The 24864-nt window shown below is 44.6% G+C and overlaps 1 protein-coding gene and 1 long non-coding RNA gene across 4 annotated transcripts in view; one reads left to right on the top strand and one right to left on the bottom strand.

The window, feature by feature from the left end:
* LIG3 (DNA ligase 3) overlaps nucleotides 1–3595 on the bottom strand; it is a 28196-nt gene extending 24601 nt beyond the window's left edge. For 2 of the 3 annotated variants that reach the window (XR_005222681.2, XM_037880765.2), the window contains exons 1-3: nucleotides 3366–3550; nucleotides 2309–2890; nucleotides 113–256 (exon numbers count right to left, since the gene is read on the bottom strand). Coding sequence is in view for 2 of the 3 variants with exons in the window: in XM_037880765.2 (XP_037736693.1) it covers nucleotides 113–256; nucleotides 2309–2890; nucleotides 3366–3492 (853 nt within the window). In the remaining variant the exon portion in view is untranslated. Of the gene's footprint in view, nucleotides 1–112; nucleotides 257–2308; nucleotides 2891–3365 lie in introns of all 3 variants that reach the window. The other variant, XM_037880764.2, reaches the window with a different exon arrangement.
* A 9621-nt stretch (nucleotides 3596–13216) lies between these two features.
* On the top strand, nucleotides 13217–24673 carry LOC114021158. Its single transcript, XR_006286390.1, has 4 exons — nucleotides 13217–13777; nucleotides 20372–20467; nucleotides 23174–23245; nucleotides 24051–24673. It is a non-coding gene; the product is annotated as an uncharacterized LOC114021158 (long non-coding RNA).
* The last annotated feature ends 191 nt before the right edge of the window (nucleotides 24674–24864 follow it).

A 24864-nucleotide genomic window follows, 5' to 3' on the forward strand; every position in this document is an offset into this window, starting at 1 on the left:
CTTATTCACTAGATATAAACTACTGAGGTCTGACTCAAATTGAAACTCCACTGCTAATGCTAATATTATAAGAGGAATGAAGGCTCCCCCAGATCAGCATAATAATTCCCACCTGTGAAGCCAGAGAATTTCTTTGGTGATGGATTGGGGGTAGCTAGCAGCTCCTTCTTGGGACTGGTTATCTGTCCGCTGGGGGAGAGCTTCGCCTGGATTGTCGCCTTTTTCTTAGGTGTGTTCGCAGCCTTGGAACTGGCCTCTGTAGAACACAGTAAGAGGTAAAGCATCGGGTCAAAGCAACCCATAATCCCCAACAACAAAATCAGGTAAGTAATTCACAATACTTTGCAATGAGCAACTTGTGTGAGAACTTACAAACAATTAACCCACAAAACACATTGAGGGAGGGGATAGGTAAACATTTTACAAATAAGAAAACTAAGAGTGGTTAAGTGATATGACAGAGCTCACACAGCAAGATAGAGCTAGCTGGGAATGGTAGCCAAGATTTGAGGCTCCAGTGTCTTGCTATCACCATTAGACAACAGTGCTTCTCTCTTCCACTCTTTTAGTGCTTGAATTCGGAGAATAGATCTTCACTGCAGAGTTAACTCAGGCACTTGTTTAGATGTTGCCTCTAACCCCTCTGATCCCCACATAAAAACCTTACATGAGTTTATGGATGCTTTAAACCTGGGTTAACTGGCCCATCTGGCGGGGGGGGATAGGCTAGAGCCTGGGTGCCACTTTCACTCAGGTTGATAATCCTCCCATTTTTCAGTGAGGATGCAAGCTAAATTACTTGGGACAGGGACCTTCTTTTTGTTCTGTGTTTGGACAGTGCCTAACACAATGGGGGCCTGGTCCATGAATGTGGCGCCACGGTAATACAAATAATAATAAATAGCTCGAATGCCGATAGTCCTCCATTGCCTTCCCACAGTTCCCCTCAACTGCCCCCTAGGACAGACAAGTTCTCTCAACTCACTGGGAAAGTATCAGAGCACCTCAGCTCACTGCAGTTCAAAGATAAATTCATGGAGAATAGGTCCATCAATGGCTATTAGCCAGGATGGGCAGGAATGGTGTCCCTAAGCCTCTGTTTGCCAGAAGCTGGGAATGAGCGACAGGGGATGGATCACTTGTGATTATCTGTTCTGTTCATTCCCTCTTGGACATCTGGCACTGGCCATTGTTGGAAGACAGGATACTGGACTAGATGGACCTTTGGTCTGACCCAGTAGGGCCATTCTTATGAATCATGGAATATGTTCCCAGAAGTTCTAGTGACACACAAGTGAGGGTGCAGCACCAGTGAGGACACAATAACTCAGGTATGCTTTGTGGTATGGCTGCTCACACTCAAACTAGGCTAACCCAGGTAATCACCCAAGTTAACTCTGCCATGAAGACATACCCTGAGTATCATGGAGCAATGAGGAAGGATCCACTCCAAAGCCTTAGTTGCCACAACCTCTTTGGAAAAAAATTAAGTTTTGACTCTTAGATGGTTTCTAAGGTAGCCAGGGTCTGTAACAACTGCAGAAGCAATGCACTCAGCCCCAGTGGAATGATACAAGGCTCCTCCTCTTCCAACAGCGACCACTGTCAACTGATTAAACTGCTAAATGGTATGACTGACTGCAAAAGGTGAAAAGCTTTTCAAGGAAATGGCTTAAAGATGAGAAATTTGTGAAGGGAAGTCCTCAATACAGACTGGGAACGGAAAAAAAATTACAACTCAGTGGAATAACTGGTGTTGTAGAAAATAAAAGCATAGAAGCAGTACTGATGTTTTAAAAAGCAAAAGCAAATGCAAATACTACCAACTTCAGTGCAAGCAGGCCATTTTTAGGACAAATTAAGTATATGGTAAAGGCAGTTGCAATAAGGTGACAGCACCTGTAAAAGGCTTGTGGAATTACAGCATACAACACTAGCGTCCAATCTTTCTTGAGCAAGTAGATTAATTTAACCAAAGAATTTAGCTATACTTGCTAGCACCTGACACCTCCCATTCACTTGTACATGAGGGAATTGGAGCAACTTGGGCTTCTCCAAATCCACTTCATGATTTCACAGCTCTCAATCTCCAGGATGGATTACAGCACCACTGAATGGAAAGTGGCCCATCCTGGAGACTCATTATAATGCAGAGGAAGAGCCAGCTGCACTAGTCACAAAGAACTGCAATGCCATTTACTGGTCCAGATACTCCTGGGTAGGAATCACTGACATACAGCATTTCCTAATATTACCGATTATTAAGGCCCCAGACAAGGGCACAGAGGTTCTCCCTCAAGCGTCTCACCTGAGATATACTGGTTTATCATATCTTTCTCCGGATCCTGGAGCTGTTCCCAACCCTCCAAGTCTGTGATGTCTTCAATCTTCTTTGTTGTGGCCCGAGCCCTCTCTAGCTTCTCAAAAATGCACTTCACATGGTACCACTCCTTCATCTCCCCGCCCGACTCTGTGAAGGGGTTGGGGACCACCTTCCCAATGCGCACCATCCCCTTCAAGATCTTCTCCTTACATTTCTTGCAGCCGGCTGTGCCGCGCTTGGCATAGTCCACGCAGTACCTCTGCTCCGCCATCTCATCAGGGACTGTGCAGACCCTCCGATGCCAAACATGCAAAGCCGAGGGAACAGCAAAGTCTTCAGCACAAGCTCCCTGGTTTCTGCCGGCAGAAAGGAGAGACTTATTTCTTACCAGCAATCGGAACCAAGCAAACGGGCTGGCCGCCAGGAGACGCAGAAGGCAACTTTCAAATCTCAGCAGAAAAGCCTGTCTCTGGGGCAGGCGAAGTCCTTCCCTTCTGAGGAGCGTCCTGGCAGTCTGTAAGAAGAGGCTCTTGAAAACGGCCGGCATACAGCTCCCTCGATGCCACACTAAGCCAGAGAAAAAGGGGAACAAATCAAGGCGCCTTCCTAAGTCTTTGAGCAGCGTAAGTTGCCCCCTCCGAGTATCGTCCCAAGGGCTTTTCCCTGGGCTGAACCCGGACAGAGACACGGGAACGGGCCAGGTGCAGGCAACCGGGCAGCGGCGGTTTCAACACCGGCCGTCCCGGGCCAGGGGAGCGGGGGGCAAGACAAGGCCACCGCCTGGGGGAGCGGCCCTGGCCCGTGCCCGGCGGGGGACGCCCTGGGCCGGGCTTTGCAGCGGCGCCGCCGGCGGCCCGGCAGGGAGCGCGGAGGGGGGGGGCAGGCCCGGGAGCGACTCGGCGGCCGAGCCAGGCCCGGAGCCCGCGCCGGAGCCCGCTGTCCGCGCGGCAGGGCCGGGCTGGGGGGACGCCGCGGCCCCGGGAGGGAGCAGAGCCCGGCCCCTCCGCGACGTTCCCGGGCCCCCGCGCCGCGCCCCAGGCACCTGGTTCCGGCAGCCGCGGGCAGGAGCGTCCGGGGACTGACCGGCCCAGCCCCCTCGGCCCGCGCCGCCGCCCCCGCGTCGGCTTCAAATCCGGGACTCGCGGCCACGCAGGGCGGGCATGGCGCATGCGCGCGGGCCCGCGAGCACGGGCGGCTGGGCCGGGACGGGAGTGGGGCCCCGCAGGCTGACCCCGCCCTCTGCAAGTGGCCACGCCCCTCGGTACTGACTCCGCCCCCAGCGGTAGCCGAATTTCTCTCGCGCGAGCTTCACCCTCTCGGGCGGAGACCCTCGGGCCTCAATAGGTTGCCAACCCTCCAGGATTATCCGGGAGTCTCCGGGAGTTAAAGATTAATCCTTAATTAAAGATCAAGTTATGTGATGAAACCTCCAGGAATACCTCCAAGCTGACAACCCTACCCCTCAACAACTCCGGTCTCAGCCTAGTCCCCACCTCCTCAAGGCAAACCCCACCCCCTCAGCACAGACCCACCCCCTCAGCACAGACCCCGCCCCCTCAAGGCAAACCCCGCCCCCTCAGCACAGACCCTGCCCCCTCAAGACAAACCACACCCCCTCAGCACAGACCCACCCCCTCAACACAGACCCCGCCCCCTCAGCACAGACCCACCCCCTCAGCACAGACCCCGCCCCCTCAAGGCAAACCCCACCCCTCAGCACAGACCCCGCCCCCCTCAAGGCAAACCCCACCCCCTCAACACAGACCCACTCCGTCAAGGCAAACCCCGCCCCTCAGCACAGACCCCGCCCCCCTCAAGGCAAACCCCACCCCCTCAACACAGACCCACCCCCTCAAGGCAAACCCCGCCCCTCAGCACAGACCCCGCCCCCCTCAAGGCAAACCCCACCCCCTCAACACAGACCCCCCCAAGCAACCCCCATCAGAGACCCCACCCCCTCAACAGAGACTCCACCCTCTCATCAGAGACTCTGCCTCAGCATTGCAGACTCCGCCCACTCAGCACAGACCCCATCTCCTTATGGCAAATCCCTCTCCCTTATGGCAACCCCTCCCTCTCACCCGAGACCCTACTCCCTCATTCATAGAGTCCAAGGCCAGAGGGGTCCATTGTGGTCGTCTACTCTGGCCTCCCAGCACAGGCCAGAGAACTGCCCCAAAATAATTCCTAGAGCAGATCAGGAAAACATCTCATCCTGACTTTAAAATGGTCAGGGATGAGAATCTACCAGCGCCCTTGGTAACTTGTTCCAACTGTTAAATACTCTCACGGGTAAAAATGTATGCCTTATTTCCCATCTGAATTTGTCTAACGTCAACTTCCAGCCACTGGTTCACGTTAGACCTTTCTCTACTAGACGGAAGAGCCCTTTATCAAATATGTGTTCCCCAGGTACTGTGGATCAAGTCACCCTTTAATCTTTTCTTTGTTAAGCTAAATAGAGTCAGCTCCTTCAGTCTATCACTATAAAGCAAGTTTTCTAATCCTTTAATCATTCTCGTGACTCTTCTCCAAACCCTCTCCTATTTATCAGCATCCTTCTTGAATTGTGGGCACCAGAACTGGACACAGTTTTGCTGCAATGGTCGCACCAGTGCCAAATACAGAGATGAAATAACCTCTCTATTCTTACTTGAGATGACCCTGTTTATGCATCTCAGAATTGCATTAGCTCTTTTGGCCGCAGCATCACACTGGGAGCTCAAGTTCAGCTGATTATCCACCATGACCCCCAAGTCTTTTTCGGAGCTGCTGCTTCTCAGGGTATAGCCCCCCATCCTGTAAGTATGGCCTACATTCTTTGTTCCCAGATGTACACCTTTACATTTAGCCATATTAAAATACATATTGTTTGCTTGCACTCAGCTTACTAAGGCAATGTCTATGCTACCACTTGTCAGCAAAACTTATGTTTCTCAGGGGTGTGAATAAACACCCCCCGCCCCAAGCAACATAAGTTTCTCCGGCATAAGTGGTAGTGTGTATAGCATTATGTTGGTAGGAGAGCTACTCCCACCAACATAGCTACCGCTGCTTGTTGGGGGTGGTTTAATTATGTCGACGGGACAGCTCTCTCCTATTTGCAGAGAGTGGCTACACAAGAGATCTTACAGCGGTGGACCTGCATGGGTACAGCTGTCCTGCTGTAAGGTCTGTAATGTAGATATAGCCTAAGAGATCTAGATTGCTCTGAATCAATGACCTGTCCTCTTCATTATTTACCACTCCCCCAATTTTTGTGTCATCTACAAAGTTTATCAGTGATGATTTTATGTTTTCCTACAGGTCATTGATAAAGATCATAGAATCATAGAATATCAGGGTTGGAAGGGACCTCAGGAGGTCATCTAGTCCAAACCCCTGCTCAAAGCAGGACCGATCCCCAATTAAATCATCCCAACTAGGGCTTTGTCAAGCCTGACCTTAAAAACCTCAAAGGAAGGAGATTCCACCACCTCCCTAGGTAACGCATTCCAGTGTTTCACCACCCTCCTAGTGAAAAAGTTTTTCCTAATATCCAACCTAAATCTCCCCCACTGCAACTTGAGACCATTACTCCTTGTCCTGTCATCTGCTACCACTGAGAACAGTCTAGAGCCATCCTCTTTGGAACCCCCTTTCAGGTAGTTGAAAGCAACTATCAAATCCCCCCTCATTCTTCTCTTCTGAAGACTAAACATCCCCAGTTCCCTCAGCCTCTCCTCATAACTCATGTATTCCAGTCCCCTAATCATTTTTGTTGCCCTCCGCTGGACTCTTTCCAATTTTTCCACATCCTTCTTGTAGTGTGGGGCACAAAACTGGACACAGTACTCCAGATGAGGCCTCACCAATGCCGATAGAGGGGAACCATCACGTCCCTCGATCTGCTGGCAATGCCCCTACGTATACATCCCAAAATGCCATTGGCCTTCTTGGCAACAAGGGCACACTGTTGACTCATATCCAGCTTCTCGTCCACTGTAACCCCTAGGTCCTTTTCTGCAGAACTGCTGCCGAGCCATTCGGTCCCTAGTCTGTAGCGGTGCATGGGATTCTTCCGTCCTAAGTGCAGGACTCTGCACTTGTCCTTGTTGAACCTCATCAGATTTCTTTTGGCCCAATCCTCCAATTTGTCTAGGTCCCTCTGTATCCTTTCCCTACCCTCCAGCGTATCTACCTCTCCTCCCAGTTTAGTGTCATCTGCAAACTTGCTGAGGGTGCAATCCACACCATCCTCCAGATCATTTATGAAGATATTGAACAAAACTGGCCCCAGGACCGACCCTTGGGCACTCCACTTGATACCGGCTGCCAACTAGACATGGAGCCATTGCTCACTACCCTTTGAGCCCGACAATCTAGCCAGCTTCCTGTCCACCTTATCGTCCATTCATCCAGCCCATACTTCTTTAACTTGCTGGCAAGAATACTGTGGGAGACAGTGTCAAAAGCTTTGCTAAAGTCAAGGAACAACACATCCACTGCTTTCCCTTCATCCACAGAACCAGTTATCTCGTCATAGAAGATGTCAAATAGCATAGGACCAAGAACTAATCCTGGTGGGCCCCAAGTGGAAACAGACCTGCTTGATGACAATTCTCTGTTTACAGTTACATTCTGAGATTTATCAGTTAGCCAGTTTTAAATCCATTTAATGTGTGCCATATTAATTTTATAATTGTTCTAGTTTTTGAATCAGAATGTAATGCAGCACCAAGTTAAATGCCTTACAGACGTCAACACTATTACCTTTATCAACCAAACTTGTAATCTCATCAAAAAAGGATATCATGTTAGTTTGACAGGATCATTTTTCCATAAAGCCATGTTGATTAGCATTAATTACATTACCTTCCTTTATGTCATTATTAATCGAGTCCTGTATGAATTACTCCAGTATCTTGCCTGGGATCGATGTCAGGCAGACAGGCCTATAATAACCCATGTCATCACGTTTACCCTTTTTAAAAATTGGCACAACATTAACTTTCTCCCAGTCTTCTGGAATGTCAACCATGAACCAAGATTTATTGAAAATCAACTTTAATGATCTAGTGAGTGGCTTAGCCACTCTTTTAAAACTCTTGGATGCAAGTTATCTGGACCTGCTGATTAAAAAATGTATAACTTTAGTAGCTTCTGTTTAACATCCTCTAGAGATATTAGTTGAATGGCAAACTCCTCCTCCTCAACACAGACCCTACCCCATCATTGCAAACCCCTTCCATTCAGAACATACCCTGCCCCCTCCTAGCAAATCCCACTTCGTTAGCACAGACTCCACGTCCTCAGGGCAAACCCCTCCCCTTATGGTAAATCCCATCCCCTCAGGCCTGCCCATATACCTTGTGGCCCTAACTGCTTGGAAATCCATGGCCTGGAGATCATTATTGCTGTTACTAACCAGAAAAATAGAGAAGTGTAAAGAAAAAATAAATTAACTTCTTACATGCTGGAAAGTTAGACACCTAGAGTGGTTGTTGCCATGGATATAAATAAGGTTCACCTGACATGACTAGCAATCTAAGACCAGTACAGGAGCCAATAGGAAAGCAGGACTTCATTATCAACATTCCATCAGCTTTATAATGGAAGATAATGACCAGGACCCAAATCCCTTAAATTTCGGGTTTTGGCCCAAATTTTTTTCATACATCTATAAGACAGAACAAATTTAATTGCTTCATTTATGGAGTGCTGGAGAGATTATCAAAGCAAAAGGTCACCCTCTCCAAATCTTCTGGTAATCCTTAAATTGATATTTTTTTTGGTCTGAAATTAAAGTCTTGATGCAAGACTTGTTTCAGTTACATTCCAATGAATCCAATCTTCTCAGTATTGAGAAAATGTCCAGAATCACACTATATAAAGGGAAGATGTCTGGAATTTTAATAACTGCTGTGAACAAATGTATCCATGGCCGCTAAAGTAGGTATGGAATCTGGGTATTAGCAGGAAAGGGATAAGAGAAATAGACAGGATTACCGAAAACAAGCACGTACATGGAATTATTATTTGAAGAAAGGTGGAGTAATGCTGGTGAAATAAGGGATCAAGCTGTTGTATAATGAGCCTATTCAGCTCAGTTTTACTCATTTATTTGCATATTATTTGCCAATAGGGTTTATTTTGATAGGGCTTAGAAAGGAAAGCCTATTGCAGCCCTAATGGCAGAGTCACAACTAGAATGGTGTGTACATATTCACTTTGAACGGGATTCATAATTTGTGTGTGTGAGAAGTGGTTTCGAAGACTTTCCCGGGTTCTGAAGTTAGAAAAGGTGTATGTTCGATTGACTCTTCAGTTTATTTTCATGGTCATATCTGTTTGGGTGAAATTCACCTCTGAGTAGAAGGCTAAGCGCCACTTAAGTTCCACTAGAAACCTGTCTTAAATGGGATTAGTGACTTCTAGGGCTTTTGCTATTCCTCTGCACAGGGGTGAATATCATCTGTTGAGAACTCATAGACAAGGTACACTTTCATTCAGTTCATGTGCATTCACATAGGTAGACAATGGGTTCTCTGGAACCAAAAGTGGAAGTAGGCCTTGGTTAACATGCAAACAAAAGAGCTCTGATCTCAGGAGAATAAATTCCCTCTGCTATTGCACAGTTATTATGGTCCTGATCCAATGCCCAATGACGCCAGTGAAAAGATTCCTGTTGACTGCATGGGCTTTTGATCAAGCGAGTGACAAAACCAAATAAAAGTTGGGAGTTTAACTCCCTTAGGCTCCAGCGCTCGCTAACAGGCGACTATTGAAAAGGGCAGACCTCTTCCAGCAACACACAGTCTCTGGATCTTACTTCCGATGCGGCAACGGATCTCGAATCGCAGAGACATTATCTCTTCTAATACTAGTTGGATGTGGAAAAATTGGAAAGCTTCCAGCGGAGGGCAACAAAAATGATTAGGGGACTGGAACACATGAGTTATGAGGAGAGGCTGAGGGAACTGGGGATGTTTAGTCTTCAGAAGAGAAGAATGAGCGGGGATTTGATAGCTGCTTTCAACTACCTGAAAGGGGGTTCCAAAGAGGATGGCTCTAGACTGTTCTCAGTGGTAGCAGATGACAGAACAAGAAGTAATGGTCTCAAGTTGCAGTGGGGGAGATTTAGGTTGGATATTAGGAAAAACTTTTTCACTAGAGGGTGGTGAAACACTGGAATGCGTTACCTAGGGAGGTGGTGGAATCTCCTTCCCTAGAAGTTTTTAAGGTCAGGCTTGACAAAGCCCTGGCTGGGATGATTTAGTCGGGGATCGGTCCTGCTTTGAGCAGGGGGTTGGACTAGATGACCTCCTGAGGTCCCTTCCAACTCTGATATTCTATGATTCTATGATAGTGTTGTGTTATCATTAAAAGCAACTAAATATCAAGGCTGTAAAATTAAGACACCCCTCAAAATGCAACACAGGAAAATTTCTAATGACGTTTTTTGTTTTTGTAATGATTCCCCGGGCAAAACTGGACCCTGAATGAAAAAGGCCTTTGAAAACCCATTTTTAAAGAAAATAAGTAATTTTGACAGAAACGGGGCATTGTGTTTTCCATAACACCCCCATCACCAAAAAAATTAAGTGGGTAGGATGATCGACACATACTGAATATGATATTGAAATATCAAAATGAAGAATTGCTAAATGGTAGGATTAAAAGCTTTGAAAGCTTTATTTTAATGATTGTAATTATGGATAGTGAATGAGTTTCGGTGAGGTAACACTTAGGCCAAGGGTGTGCTGGGATTAAGTAGTTTTGCCAATTTTTATTTTACACAGAATTGCTGATCCGCTTAAAATGATGTTATTGCTGACTGCAAAAAGGTCGCATGTGCTGCAAGTTTTGAGGTAAAAATACACAAACTTGTAAAAAGAAGCCTTTTTTCTGGGAAGTCCCAGGAACAGGGTGACAAAAAACAACATGACTTAAAAACTGCATAAACAGCAACAAATGCAGAGATTGTGTAAACTAAAGCTTGCATGTGCATAATGTATGGGTTGCATAAAACCCAAAGGCTTGATTGGAGAAAAGTTAAGGAATAAAGGTTGTGGAAATTCATAATAATCCAAGTGAACGAGGGCCAAATCAGAGAAACACCTGACCAGAAACTGAAAGATGGGTCTGAAGGAGAAGACCAAGGGATCAGGGCAGGTGATGACTATCATCAAGTAGAGGAGAACTTCCCGGCATACTGGCATGTGGTAACTTGGGTCCTCTACCTATTCCATCTTGTCTGGTATTATTTCCTTGCATAAATGTGTGTTCAGATACTATAGTGACAATAATTCTGTTTGAAATTGTATAAATAAAGGCAAAAATTGATTAAGCCTAAATTGGGTGGACTTGTGACTCAGTTTCCCACTTTAAATCCCAACACTGGCATATTATTGTGTGACCCAAATGATGAAATGACAATTCACAGGTGGAGTTAAGGCTGAAATGCCCAGAATGGTAATTTCTTAAAATATCCTATTCCAGTCACGGAATAAAACAAAAACAATATTTCAAAAGACAGGCAATGGCCAGCTGAGGTCAGCCAACCAACTTCCACTCTGTGCCTGTGTAACAGCAATTTTGCATGCTTCTCAAGCATCACCAATTGCCTGAAAGACCGATGCTGTCATACGTGACTTTTCATGAGGAGGATTTGCACGATAACTTTAAGGAATCTTCTCTCTAATAAATCTACTTTGTTTATCAAAATGTGGTTCCTCTCCTTCCCCTGCAGTAACCACAGTCCCTGCTGCATCCCCCTCTTCCAGGGCTTTAACGTCAGCTGCCTCAGATTCTCCTGCACCTGCATGTGCCAGAACTTCAGCCCCTCTGGGACTCTCTCTCCTACCACACACCTTGCACTATCTCTTCTTTCCAAAAACACCAGGTGACTCAAAACAGGGACCTACATTCCACTCCTAGATACCATCATGGACATGAGGAGGGGGACACATCACTGTTGATGTTGTTGCTGCTATGGAGACCCTGAGGCCGGCCTCCATCCCCCAAATTTAACATTAATGCCAGGCTGACGTATAGACCTGCAGAGAGGTCTGTTCCTGCTACCAAGACTCTGAGCCTTGGCTCCATTCACCCAGATTAATATGAATGCCAGGCTGCTATCTAGCTCTTCAGGGAGGGATCCATTCCATAAATATAATCCTTGCCTACCCAGTTCCAGGCTCCACTTCTCAGGCTTCTCAGACTAGACCCAGTCTCCTTACCTAGCCAGTCCCAGTTGCCCCCCAAGCCTAGTTCCTTGTCCAATCTGTCTACTATCTCCCCCCCCACCCGCCCACTGGCTCCCACTCCCAGTGTTCCTTCCCAGGCCCCTCATCAAGCTGTCTCCCCACCCCCACTCTGGCTTCTTGTCCCAGTCTCTTTACCCAACCAGTCCCAGTTCTCCCCCCACATCCCTGCTCCTTGTCATAGCTGGCGCTCTTTTCCCCTACCCTTTTCCCCAACTGATTGCCCGTCCCAGCCGTGTTGTCCAGCTCATCCCAATTTCCTTCCTCTCCCCAGCTCCTCATCTGATCTCAGCGCCCACTCCAGCAGCCAACTGCCCCCCAGCTTCCACTTCCCACTCTGGCTCCCAATCTCCCCCCCACCCCCCAGCTCCCAGCCACAGTGTCTTTGCCTAACCATTCCCAGCCTGCCTTTCCCCTTGGCTCCCGGTCTCCTTGCCCAACCCATCCTAGTCTCCCCCCTCAAACTCCCAATCACAGTTTCCCTCCCCTCATTAGACTCCTCAGTCCACTCCTTTTCCTCTCTCCAGCCTGCCTTTTGTCCCCCCTGCATTAAAATCAGATAGCTTCCCCCTTCTTGGTGCCAGCAGGGGGATCACTGAGAGCACAGGAGAGACGGGCTCCCCATTCTCAGTTCCAGTGCTTGGCCCAGCCCTGGTCCTGAGCAGCTGGGAGCAGCCATTGAAGGGTTAGGGATAGTTTCCATTGCAGGGAAAGTCCTCCTGAGCCTCTGGGCTGGAGCAAGCTCAATCGCTCTGTGGGGAGGGATGGCACATGTGCAGGCTGGTCAGCACCAAGAGTTGTAAGGGGCTGGAGCATGCTCAGTGAGAATGGAATTATTTCTGAGATTTTAGCTGTTAAGTTCTAGCAAGTCTCTACTGGCTTCAAGAATTTTTTTAACACAGGTGAAACAATGTACTTTTCCTTCGCTTCATTCTCAGAAACAGCTAAACCTTTTTTGGCTGAAATTTCCCCAAAACAATTAGCCTGAGACAGACGTCCAGCATCAAAAATTTCAGCCTAAAGGGTTAAAATTTGGCAAAAGTGATCAGCAACTGAAAACAGGGTCTTATAATGGAAAATGTTGAGCAACCTAACCAAAGGTCCTGCTGCCAGCTCTACCTATCATAACATCATCCTATCCATCACCCTTTCTGCATTGCTGGTCTCTACAATGATGTGCTTCCCCATAGCTCATGGTTTCTTGAAGGACGTCTTGTATAATGGCAGCGGTGTGAGTCTGGTGAGCTGAAGATGGCTAATTTATGATTGTACATTGTCAAAGTTATTTTTTAAACAGCAGAGAGTAATTAAACTCCGCTATAAAATAACTGGGGAAGTGCCTGAAATAAATACAATAGAGACAGCTGCACGCTGAAATAACTTTATTTAAAATGACATTAAAAAGAATCTTCATCCTGATCAGGAACATAAATCCAGACTCTCCCCCCCTCCCCTCCCCTCCCCTCCCCTCCCCTCCCTGACTGCCTGAGCTGTCTCTTTAAGAAAAGAATGTTGTAACTGCCTGAAAACAGGTGTTAACTGGGGCAGGGAGCCTCTCAGCAGCTGCTGATTAAACCCAATTTAACAGCCTCCTCTTGCTATAAAACTCCCAGGGAGCAGGCCTGCTGCTTCATGGCTCTATGGGGGAGGAAGGATGTGTGGAGATGTTTGCAGAAATTAGGGCTAGGCATTGGCTTCAAATGCTCTATCTTTTGAATACCCAAACTCTGACAGCTCTTTGGATAGGGGAGAGACTATAGGAAGCATTAGCTCAAAATGAGGGCTGAAGTGCTGAGAACATCTGAACAGGGACCTCTCTAAATTAGGTTTAACTAGTTCCTATAAATCAGGATAGCTTTCTGTCTAGTGTCCTCAGAGGATTACTAAATTAGTCAGGAAGTCTAGAATATGGAGGTTTCCTCTACAAACCTGTAGGCTGGGTCTTCTGGATCTAGTCTCAGAGGAGAAGGGGCTGACTTTTTTCTTGTACAGAGACTTGAGAGGTCTTCTTCAGACCTCTCAAGCCTTTAGCTCTAATCTACAGCAGTACAGTACTTCAGCTAGACAAAAGAAACCTCTCCTGACTTCTGTCTCCCTTGTTAAACCTATTATGTCAGTAACTATTGCCTGATGGTAACTTAACTGTCTTCCCAACCTCACCTACCTTCCTCAACTGAATGAATTGAGTGAAGGGCTTTTTAGAAACAAGGTTTGTTTTAAACCTACTTATTCTTAATTTCCCTGTTCTAAGCGATCTGAGCCAAGATGAATATTGGCACCTGAATGTATGTTGCTATCATCTTCTCCCTCTTAAAACTAACTTGGTTAATATCATGGAATATGTCTGTTATGGAGGGTGAAACAACTTCTGGGAACATCCAAGAAATTCCATTGTGCAATGCTGGGAGGAAAATTAGGATTTATGAATGGGCAGTCTGAGGTCTAGTAGCTATAATGTCTACACTCCTACCTACCACAGGAACCTAGGTTAATTGGTATGTGTCTCAGGTGTAAAGCAGGTATGGTGTAAGTCTTTTTAGCTCTGGTGTTGAACACCTATTGTTACACTGGCGTCAGTAATTAGCTGGAATGTGTGCCTGACAACCATGGGCTCTTCTCTGGATGCTGTGGCAGCTTTTAGGCCCTTCAATTGTCTATAGGACATACTTGAATCAAACATTCCCTTAATCTGAATGGGGAACACTAAAAATGAGATTTAACTGCTTTCTATAAATCAAGTTTTTAATCTCCTTTTATAGAAGAAAACTCTGTAAAGGAAAAGACTGTCTAGTTGCTAGCAAATAGCTGCTAATGCATCCTTGCTCTAATGAAATGCCTTGGAGGGGTAATGCATGGTATGAACATGGTCTGGACTAATACACTGCAGTAACTAAAAAGCAGATCTAAGTAAATAGAGAGTTTCTGGTCCCCAGTTTCTTTAGAATCTCAGGTGTGCTTCCCCTTCTGAGCTTAGAAATGCAATGCACTTAAACACATGAGCTGAAATGACTTGTGGCTTAGTGATGAGGGTATTAAGAAATCCTATGGATAAACATTTGCTTAAACTGCTTTTTTTTTTTTTTTTCCTCCTCCTGATAGGTTTCCAAACATACTCTTCTGTTTCTGAATCTGAGTTGCCTATTCTTTCTTTACTTTACTTTTGATTCTGCTTAACAGCAAAACATTCTTTCCACAAACCAGTCAGTGAATAAATGATTACACAAAATAACAAGAATCCATTGTCCACTTACACAAACACCTTTATTGGTTCTCACTATTAAAGGTCTAAGTGGTGCTTAAAAAAAATGCAGACAGAAGTTGCTTCTCCTAGCTGAATCACCACAAAAAAAATCTAACTTCTGGATTGCTGGCTCAGCATAGGTGGGGAAGAGGCTACACAAAGGCACTATTTTGCCATATTCACCAATCCTCTTTTCCTATTGCAACCTCAGACGTATTTCTCTAACTCAATAAAACCATTCCTCATTAGAAGCCTGTCTGAAACTTTTGGGTGTACCTTCAGAATTTTGAACTAAAATCAGGTGAAATGCAGCAGCAGCTTTCTCCTTGGGTTGCTTTATTAAAACTAACTTACTGGGTCTTCTAGATGAAGCACCTCTCTAGGCCCTGGTCTACACTAGGACTTTAGGTCAAATTTAGCAGTGTTAAATCAATGTAAACCTGTACCCGTCCACACGAAGCCCTTTTTTCTACTTAAAGGGCTTTTAAAATCTATTTCCTTACTCCTACCCCTGACAAGTGGATTAGCGCTTAAATCGGCCTGGCCGGGTCGAATTTGGGGTACTGTGGACACAAATCGACGGTATTGGCCTCCGGGAGCTATCCCAGAGTGCTCCATTGTGACCGCTCTGGACAGCATTCTCAACTCCTATGCACTAGACAGGAAAAGAACCGTGAACTTTTGAATCTCATTTCCGGAGACTGTGGGAACTGTGGGATAGCTACCCACAGTGCAACACTCCGGAAGTCGACGCTTGCCTCTGTACTGTGGAAGCACTCCGCTGAGTTAATGGACTTAATGCACTTAGAGCATTTTCTGTGGGGACACACACTCGAATATATAAAACCGATTTCTAAAAAACCGACTTCTATAAATTCGACCTAATTTTGTAGTGTAGACATACCCTAAGTAGGAGTCCATTAAGAAGCAACACAAATCAGCTGCAATAAGCTGGTAGACACCAGTTGTGTACTCAGTGTGGGTGTTGTGGAGGATTGACGCCACATAGCATGCTGGCAGGCTGAATAGTTGGTCTAGTGGCAATGCAATCTGACCATTTACTAGTAAATCCAGTATCCTCTCAGAGGGCACTCAAACTGTGAGGAGCTAAATGAGCGTTTTGAGTTTTTTCACACTAACTTGAAATCTGGATTGGGTGGGCTTTAATACCCAGCCTGAAATGGCTCTGCTCCATCCTTCAGTGTAGTTGCCAGTTATTTGATATGAGATGTAGCAATTTCACTTGAGGAATCTTTCATCTTGCCTCTATATTTAACTTGGGAAGAGGTGCCATTCTTTGCTTTCAGTGAAAGCAAGTCAATGTCTCAACTAATCTGAAAAGTGTGGGTGCTACAAACAGCTAGGAACACCTTCATATATAAAGACCCAGTAATCGCCAAATGAGATCTTCCCTAGTTCACACAGAGCAGAGTTTGTCAGTGCATCTTTCCCATCATAAGATGTTGGACTTGTACTGCCAAGCCAGGCAGCTGTATAATTTAGCTTTTAGGAGACTAAGTGCTAGATGTGAGCCAAAATAGTAATTTTGAATCTGCTTAACTCAGTTGAGTCTCAAAGTAGAAGAATGGTGTAACTAAGAAGGCATGGTGAATGACATCCTTGTCTATTTTGGCCTGGTGATACAAGTTAGGTATTCTTTGGTACTGTACTGTTTACAAAATATACATACAAGCCTGTTTCCCAGAAGGCAGTAGAAGAAGCAAGTAGTTTTCTTGCCTGGAAATTCCCAAGCCTGCCTTTCCAAGTTCTGTGCCCAAGAAGCATTCTATTTCAGCTCAGCGTCACACTTACCATGGCTTCTCTTGCTTTCTGCCTTTCACACCAATCCAAAACTTAGATCCTGCCTTTGTAATATTTACCTGGTTTAGGTTTTACTCAGGTCTTGGCATCTGGCAGACTGCCTTGGGCAGTAGTTGCTATTGTTTCTACCTCTCTCTGCATGAAGCAGGTTAATTGCTGCTTCCATTTAGCCTGAAAGAAAGGTGTTTAACACACCCGTTGGCTTTAATCAGGTTCCTGAGTCCTTGGATCAAAAACTCTCTACATGGCAACTATTCACAATTTCCAGCACAGTACTCAAACTGTAGCTATAGTTCCCTGTTTCTCCTTGACACTAAACAGTGCAGGGGGGGAAAAAAATTCTGCCTTCAGTTCTATGTAGCTACATTAGCACCGACCGAAAAACCTAACTGTTTTGAGCCAATCCCCAGGAATGAGTCCCATATGGGGATTCTCTGAAAGTGTCAATAGAATAGTTAATAGTTTTTTTGTGTGAAACCAGTCAGAGGCCAAATTAAATCCCTGCACAAGTGGATATTAAGAAATGGGCAACATGAGAGCAGATGAAGTCAATGTTGATATGCAACATCTGGAAGGGATGTGAACTATTCATACACCCTTTTTATGGGGTTCCAAACAGCACAGCGGAGACCAGGGTACTGTAGGCAGTTCACTGAGCACTTCTGCTCAATGTGTAGTAGTGGTTTAATTAAAAAAAAAAAAAAAAAAAAAAAGCAAACCACTTATTTTTAGGATGCATAATAAAAGGAATTAAATGTTACGGTGCTGCTGTATAAAGCAATTGTATGGCATCACCTGGAATACTACTTTAGCTCTAGTCAATCTACATCAAAAGATAGAAAGAGGGCTCATACGAAGCACAGACTCCATTAAATACTGAAGATTGGGACTAATCTTGGAGAAGAGATGAATAGAAGAAACATGGTAAAGGTATGCAAAATGAATGGCTAGAAGTTTCTAAGCTACCCTCCCTTATTCTTTAGAGAGGGTAAAGAGAGAACATCTGAAATTGAAGATTTGGTAAATTTAAAGCGGAAAGGAAATTTTCCACACAGTGCACAGTTGGCCTGTGGAACTCCTTGCCACAAGATGTCACTGTGGTCAAGAGCTTAGCAGGATTTAGAAAAAGTGGACGTTGCTTTTATCAATCCAAAAATATCCAAAGTTAAGGCAAAAAACTTGAGTCCTGGAAGGGCTTTATCTCATAACTGCCTCCTGCAGGGCTTCTTGAACCTTCCTCTGAAGCACCTGGTACTGGCTGCTGCCTGATAGCTGGCAGTGCACCTTTATGAAAAGCATTGCAGTTCTGAGCTACAGATCTTTCCTTTAGGTCTGAGACAACGATTTCTAGTTGCTTCTCTGTGGTCTTAGAGCTTTATTTTCCTCCATGAAAACTCTTTATTCTAGTCATAGCACAAACTCTGACAGATTTTTCAGGTGTGATCTTAATATTTCAGTTTGTCCTTTTCCCCTAATATGGAATTAAGTCCCCCCCAATGCTCAAAATAGTGAATAGCAAGTTTACTTCAGTTTCCAGTGGGAGCTGGTTAGGATTCTAAAGGTACTGCTCCATCTGGCATCTCTAAACTTTTTTTTTATAACTATAAGTTGAATTGGTAGCTTGAATAAAGCCATCTAGTGCATACCTTAACCAAGATTGCCTAGTTTCAGGGCTTTTCTTTCACATTGAACCATCAAATCCTTATAAAGAACCTGTTTGGAACTGAATGCAGGCTGGTTTTCCTTCCGGGAATATAAAATGAGCACAAACTCCTAGCAAACGGCACCTTTTGGAAGAGGAACCATCTTGTTAAGATTCATGAAACTATACTATATGTGGGGTTTCTTTGCCCTCCTACTAACAGTCCGAGTTGAACATCAACTTGCTTTCCTGAACGTGCATATTCAATTTAATCTTTGTAAAAATCAAAGAAACTAGATTTAAGACCACTCCATGCATTAAATGAAACAGGCCTGGGTGTAGACACTGTCTTGAATGATACAAATAGAGGGTAACTATTATACCAATAAAATAAAAACCAGCAGGATCTTATTAAAGGGGAAAAGGCAAAATACCACATTTATTGTGAATACAGAGAATCATAGTAAGCAGTTATAGCTATAACATTCCATTCAATTTCATATTTATATATACTCACTTACTCTGCAAGGTTGTTATCATAGTTACCAGCCTTAGAGTTGCTCATGCCAAGCCACTGGCCAGGTGGCCTGGACATGAGGAAGGAGCAGGGCCTTGTCAGATGCTCATCTGATGCTCCTGGAAGTTGGTTTGCAGAATCAGATCCCAAAGTTCTCACTTTCTAGAGTCCATTTTTATAGGAATTTCTTCCTGTGCCAGTCTATGGGAATTGCTTCGTCATGCTGTTGCTGAATCAATCAGCAGATGTCACATTCCTGACGGCTCCGTGCTGCCAGATGTTATCTTGTTCTTTGGTTCTCCCATTCTTGAGGCTGTTGGGTGGATTCCAGTCTGCCCTCCGGGGGTCCTCTGGTTATTTCCACTTGACGCCTTCTTCAGCCGATGGACACTGGATTCTTAGGCGGGCATCTCCCTGATCATTCAGTTATTATCCACACCAAGCATCCATCCACATACATCCTCTATCTCTATTTTAATCACAATTGTTAACAAAGCGAGATGAATACAACAAAATGGCGGGGAGTCTCTGGGTGCTGTTTCTATTGTTAGAGTATTGCTTTGAGTCTCTCTCTGTGTGAGTAGTTGTTACAAAGAATTGCTTTGAGAACAGACTGTCTTAGAATGTACTAACACAATTAGCAGCTTGCAAGTTTCACACATAGAGGGAGAGAAACAGTACCAAAAACCAAGAGACCTCTTAGTTTAAATTCCAGGGTATTACTAATTATGGGGAATCAAACTCATTTGTGATTTTAATGCAGAACTTCTTTAATATGATCCAACATAACAGCATAATCAATGTCTTGTTCATCTGAATTAAGTATGAATGTCAGTGTAATTTCTTGCTCCTTAGAATTGGCAAGGCATTCTGATGTTTTTACTAGTCTCAGAAAATGAGACCATACTGGGAGTCCTATTTCCGTTTAGCATTCTGCCCTTGACAGTTAAAGCTTTATATATATATAATTTTCAAATCGTGTTAATGGTGTTTTTAACTCCTTTCCAATGTCTTGATGCAGGAGTTACCATACACCTTTACACTAGCTGCCTCAGCACCCGCAACACTGCTTCATGATTTAAATCATTCTTGCAAACTTGGTTCTCCCATTTCATTTTAATATCTTAGAGTTACAGGGTCTCATAACTTTGATCGATTCACTTCCCATACTTTTATAGCTGCCTATATAACATCTGATCCTTAAATCTGACAATTTATGTCCCCAAGATGACTGATGGAAGGTAGCAATATATTTTAAACATTAAAAACAAAGATCTAGCAATTGAACAGAATTGTATGGGGGCAATGAAATGGTGTGCGTATGAATCAACTTCAAAACTCGATCTCCAGTTGTAGCTAAATCTGTCCCAAGTCATCTAGAAACTAACAAATCCATCTCGGGAGCAATTTTGCCTAATTCAAGAGGGGGAACATGAATTCCACTCAAATGTGCAGAACAATGGGCGTAGGAAGGCATCTAAAAGGAAGCATTCTAGATAAAACTAGAGAGCTAAATGAAATAAAGCATGACAAACATCTGTGCCCCATGTTCAAGCCATCTTTAACTTTTTTTTTAAAAAAGGCCAAGGAGCTCCCAAAAACCAGACCTGGTTCGGCACATACGTAATCGGAGGAAACCACCAGTTTGGATCTGAAGATGAGTTCTCAACTGCTTCAGGTCAGAAACTTAGGTCAGAGACCAGTTAGCATTTACATTGTATTAAAGAAGCACCCTACTGCTAGAGATGAAACAAAGGCTTATAAAATAGAAACCACTTGGGAGCCAGACCTGGGTAGCATGGCCTTGGGGCAACCTGCTCCTATAAACAGGGATACCATCCAACTCCAGGTATAGCATGGATCAATGTTTGTAAAGCATTCTGAACATGAGATGCCACACAAGTGTCAAGCATTCACAGATTTCTGTGCCTCAAAAGGAAGGATGCAAAACTAATTTAAATGCCAGGGCAAACCAGCCCCATCGTCACGGCTGGCCATAGAGATACAAAGCTATCAAAAAGAGGGCTTACTTGCATCTTAGGCTGCCTGCTGCCAGGCTGCATAGCCTCTTAGAGCTTCTGAAGAGGCGAGGGGGTCAGCTCCTAGGTCTTGCCATAGAGGCTGCTCCAACAGCCTTTCCTAGCCATGTTGAGGCTAACCTGTCATGTCAGGGCTGGGGGCTTGTGAAGAGAAGAAGTGCCCCTTGCTCCTGGACTTTCTGGCCATTATCTGACCAGATGTTGGCACTTAAGGCCTAGACTGAAATGTGTCATCAGTAGGGCTAGTTTAGCTCTTGTGCTAGGAAACCAATGCCGAGAGATGGCTTGAGCAAAATACATTGCAATGAGAAGGGATAAACTCGTGGGACGTGCAGCAGCAGCATGCGCTGGAAATGTGAACCACTTCAGCACAGAGGGGGAAGTGTCCCACATCAGCATGCTGAAGGAAGCTAGTTGCTAACGCATGCAGTGGGGCGGTTCCTCTAATAATCGCCGTTCCTCAGTTACATGCAAAAGGAGTAGTCAGGTCTCTAGACAGTTAAACGGAGCAATAAAGGTCTCGCTTTTATTGATTCTCAGCTGAAGACTTCTTACCTACTCATTCTGTTGAACAGATGTGAATTCAGACTCCTTTTATGTGCGGCCTTAACCAAATGCACAACCAGGGCACTCGCATTCTCAACAGGAATGAGCAAATAGCGGGACACGCGCTCTGCCAGGCAGGTGCATATGGAGATAGTAACAAATCCTTACATTGCTCAGATCCAAGAAATGAAGATAAAAATCATCCACTCTTCTTATCAGAAGGTGGCAGCTCTTGCACACAGCACATTCCTGAGCTTGAGTCCTCCTTTCCTTTTTTTAAAGGAGCAGGGTTAACCCACGTGTCCCATTTAGACAAGTTAAATTAACTCTACTTTTCCAGAGTTAAATAATTGACATTTTGCTGAATGTTTCTTCTTGGGAGAAGCCACATTTCTGGAGTAAATCCTGTTCTGGACACCTTCATTCCCAGAAAGATGGTGAGACTCTAAATGAAGGATATTAAGAGCTTAATGGGCTTAAAACGGTAGCCATAACTAGCCACAAATCAGTGGCAAAGGATTTATTTAAGGAGCTACAAGGAGGCATGACTTGGAGCAATGGGATTAGACAAGCCATTAGTTAACAAATTGCATTAGAATATTTCCATCAATTTAGCTACATCAAACTACACTGCTTAGAATCTCAAGAGGAGGCTACTCACTACAAAAATGTCTCTCAAATGGCACCTGTGTGTCTGCCGGTGCTATTTGAACAGGTAAATGACTGTTGACTTCAAATATCTCTACAGTAGTGTAGAAAAGGTAAACCGACCACTCACGTCTCCAGTGTGAGAACTACTTGCCCTGGTTTAGTTTAACTGGAAATGAGACACCCACACTGTCATTAAACCTATTTAACCTCAACTGAGTTGCTTGAAAACAGAGTAACTGCAGCCGAAGGAAGTCCAGAAAACCACTTATGGAGAAGAACTGTGTGTGGACTCAACGGTTCAGGTAAACTCCTCCTGGTGCAACCTTCCGATATGAACAAGGCCGAAGAGGGAAATTTTAGCTGAACATATGAAGATGCATCCCGACCCAAGGCTTCTTGCCTTGCTGCATGACAGATGCCACAAATTGCAGCAACACTGTGCTCTTACTTTACAGCTCTACAAGAGGCCTCCATTGTAGCAATGTTCATCCTCTTTGCACAGTTGAAAGTGCAGGTGACTTCCCTCCCATTAGGGAGGGAATGCAATGGTTGTAAAATAGCCACCTGGTGTTGGAAGCCTGTATAAGCTCCAGAGGCGGCCTTCTGCAATTCATCAGCATAGTTCAGTGTACTTATGTTGCCAATAGGGCTGTAGGAAAACTAGTTGTAGGACTCAAACCAAGGTCTCAGAGTTTCTGGGTAACCTATCTGTGGCTTTCTTACTGTATATGGAGTGGCCAACATTTCAACAGGACCAGATGTTTGCTATTCTCTTGAAATTGTTTCTTCCCTGAGATGGATTCTAATAGACTTTCCAAAAAGTCTTCAAGGCAAGCCTTCAAAAATGGCTTCCAGTGTCTCCTCCAAGGTAGGCAAATCCAGAAAGGTTGAAACATTTTTTTTTTCTGTAATGGTTTGCTGAACTAGCTTACTTTCAAGAACTCCCTTTATTTGTATCCAGGGTACTTGTATTTTGGCTTCTGAGCACCAAAGGCAAGAACTCTGAGAAGTGTAAATGGCCTGCTGGCCACTTATCCCCATTCAGAACACGCAGCTAAATTGGCTCTCGTAGGGTTCTGAGGCAATGGAATAGACACCTCTGTGCTTGCCTGGTTGTTAATGAATTGTGATTTTTTTTTTTTTTTTAGTTGGCTTGGCAGATAAGACAGGACTGGCCAGGTATAGAGAAGAGGAACAAGCTGGCAATCTGCCCTCAGATGGTGAGTGGTGGCTCTGACCTACAGCCCTTGGGAGGACAGGTTGCATGTTTGATAAAACTCAAAACACCAGTTATAATCCAGTGTAACTGGGCCAGTCTGAAATATTCAAATCCTCTAGGGCTGCAATCCTGATTGTAGATTCAGAAATAGCAAAACCAGGAGGATGAAAGCTCCCTCTAATTTAGGCAGGTGAATAGATCAAGGGAAAGATTAAAGGGAGAAAACAGAAATGTGTGTATGGAGAAACTTAATGTTCATATATAGACAAGGTGCCAGAGGTAAATGGAGCCCTGAAACCCGGGAAGCTACAACAGATGAATCAGCAGGAAGCGCTTCAGTGTTTGACAAGTCAAACGCTAAATTATGGCAAAATAATTAATGGATACCTCCAGCACAAGCATGCTTTTCAGTTTCAAAGCTGAGGATTTCACACTAGAACAGATGGCTTAGGCTAAAGCAGCTGTAGTTGAAACATGTATTTGTAGAATATTTGTACAATGACTGAAGTGAATATGTAGACATCATCATGTCTACTGTGCAGGAAATCTGTTTCTCTATCTCTCAGCATGTATGCATGACCATGGGTCTGTCTTTTAACCATGGCTGCTGGAGCTGGGATGCAGATTCCTGCCAAGTGACAGGGCCAGGAAATAAAGATCAGTGTCTTACTGCTACACTTACTTCTAATAAATCTGTACAGTAACTGGGAAACTGACATGTTCCTATAGCTCATGAAGTTATTAATGCAGAGCATATCTTGATAAACAGTGACAATACTCCAGTGTTAACCTATTCCCTTTTTTAGGAATGATGGCTGCTCACAAACATGGAAGCATGGAAGTCCCTCCCAGCTGTGCCAGTGGGCACTTATGGCCTGTCAGTCACATCCAAGTTCCTACCAGCCTGAATTATATCGCGGCGTGACCCCAGCACACTGCTAGTCCCAGGTTTTCCTCCACAAATGTGTGTCCTGCACTGTCCAGCTTTCCTAGTCAATATAAGCTCCTACAAAGTCTGCCATTTTATTAATGAGCATGATATACCTATGTCCTGTTATCCCAAATGTAGTTCCCCAGACATACTGGATTAGATACATTACAAATTTACAAACCGATTGAGTATAACTAATGAGGCATAAATCAAAAATAGTTACAAGACAAAGAGCAAATGCAACTAATGCCTAACTTAGCAAACTGTTAAATTCAAAGCGAAGTTTTTCTCACAATGTGCTCGCATATCAGTGATGAAAGCAGATTTCTTTTTCGGTGCATCCTTATCTATAGGAATCTGCCAATACCCTTAAGTTAATCAAAAACTGAGATTTAGTTTTGCTTTAAAATGTCCAGCATGTTAATTCTTGGCATGGAATACACATCTGATACTGTGCCAGCACTGAGTTTTCTATAATCACCACAAAACCTTAGTGTTGTCTTTCCTAGGGACCAAGACCACAGGTGGTGCCTAAGAGCTGTCAGACTCTAATTACTCCTAGGTCTAACATGCTTTGTAATTCTGTACAGATTTGTTCCTGAACCTTGCCAGTGGCCCTGTAGGGTCTGCTGGGAGGTGGCTGTGTGATCCTTCTGTAATGATTTTATGAGTTAGCAAGTGTCGTCCTG

Source organism: Chelonia mydas, chromosome 17 (genome assembly GCF_015237465.2).
Source record: "Chelonia mydas isolate rCheMyd1 chromosome 17, rCheMyd1.pri.v2, whole genome shotgun sequence".
Taxonomy (NCBI): domain Eukaryota; kingdom Metazoa; phylum Chordata; order Testudines; family Cheloniidae; genus Chelonia; species Chelonia mydas.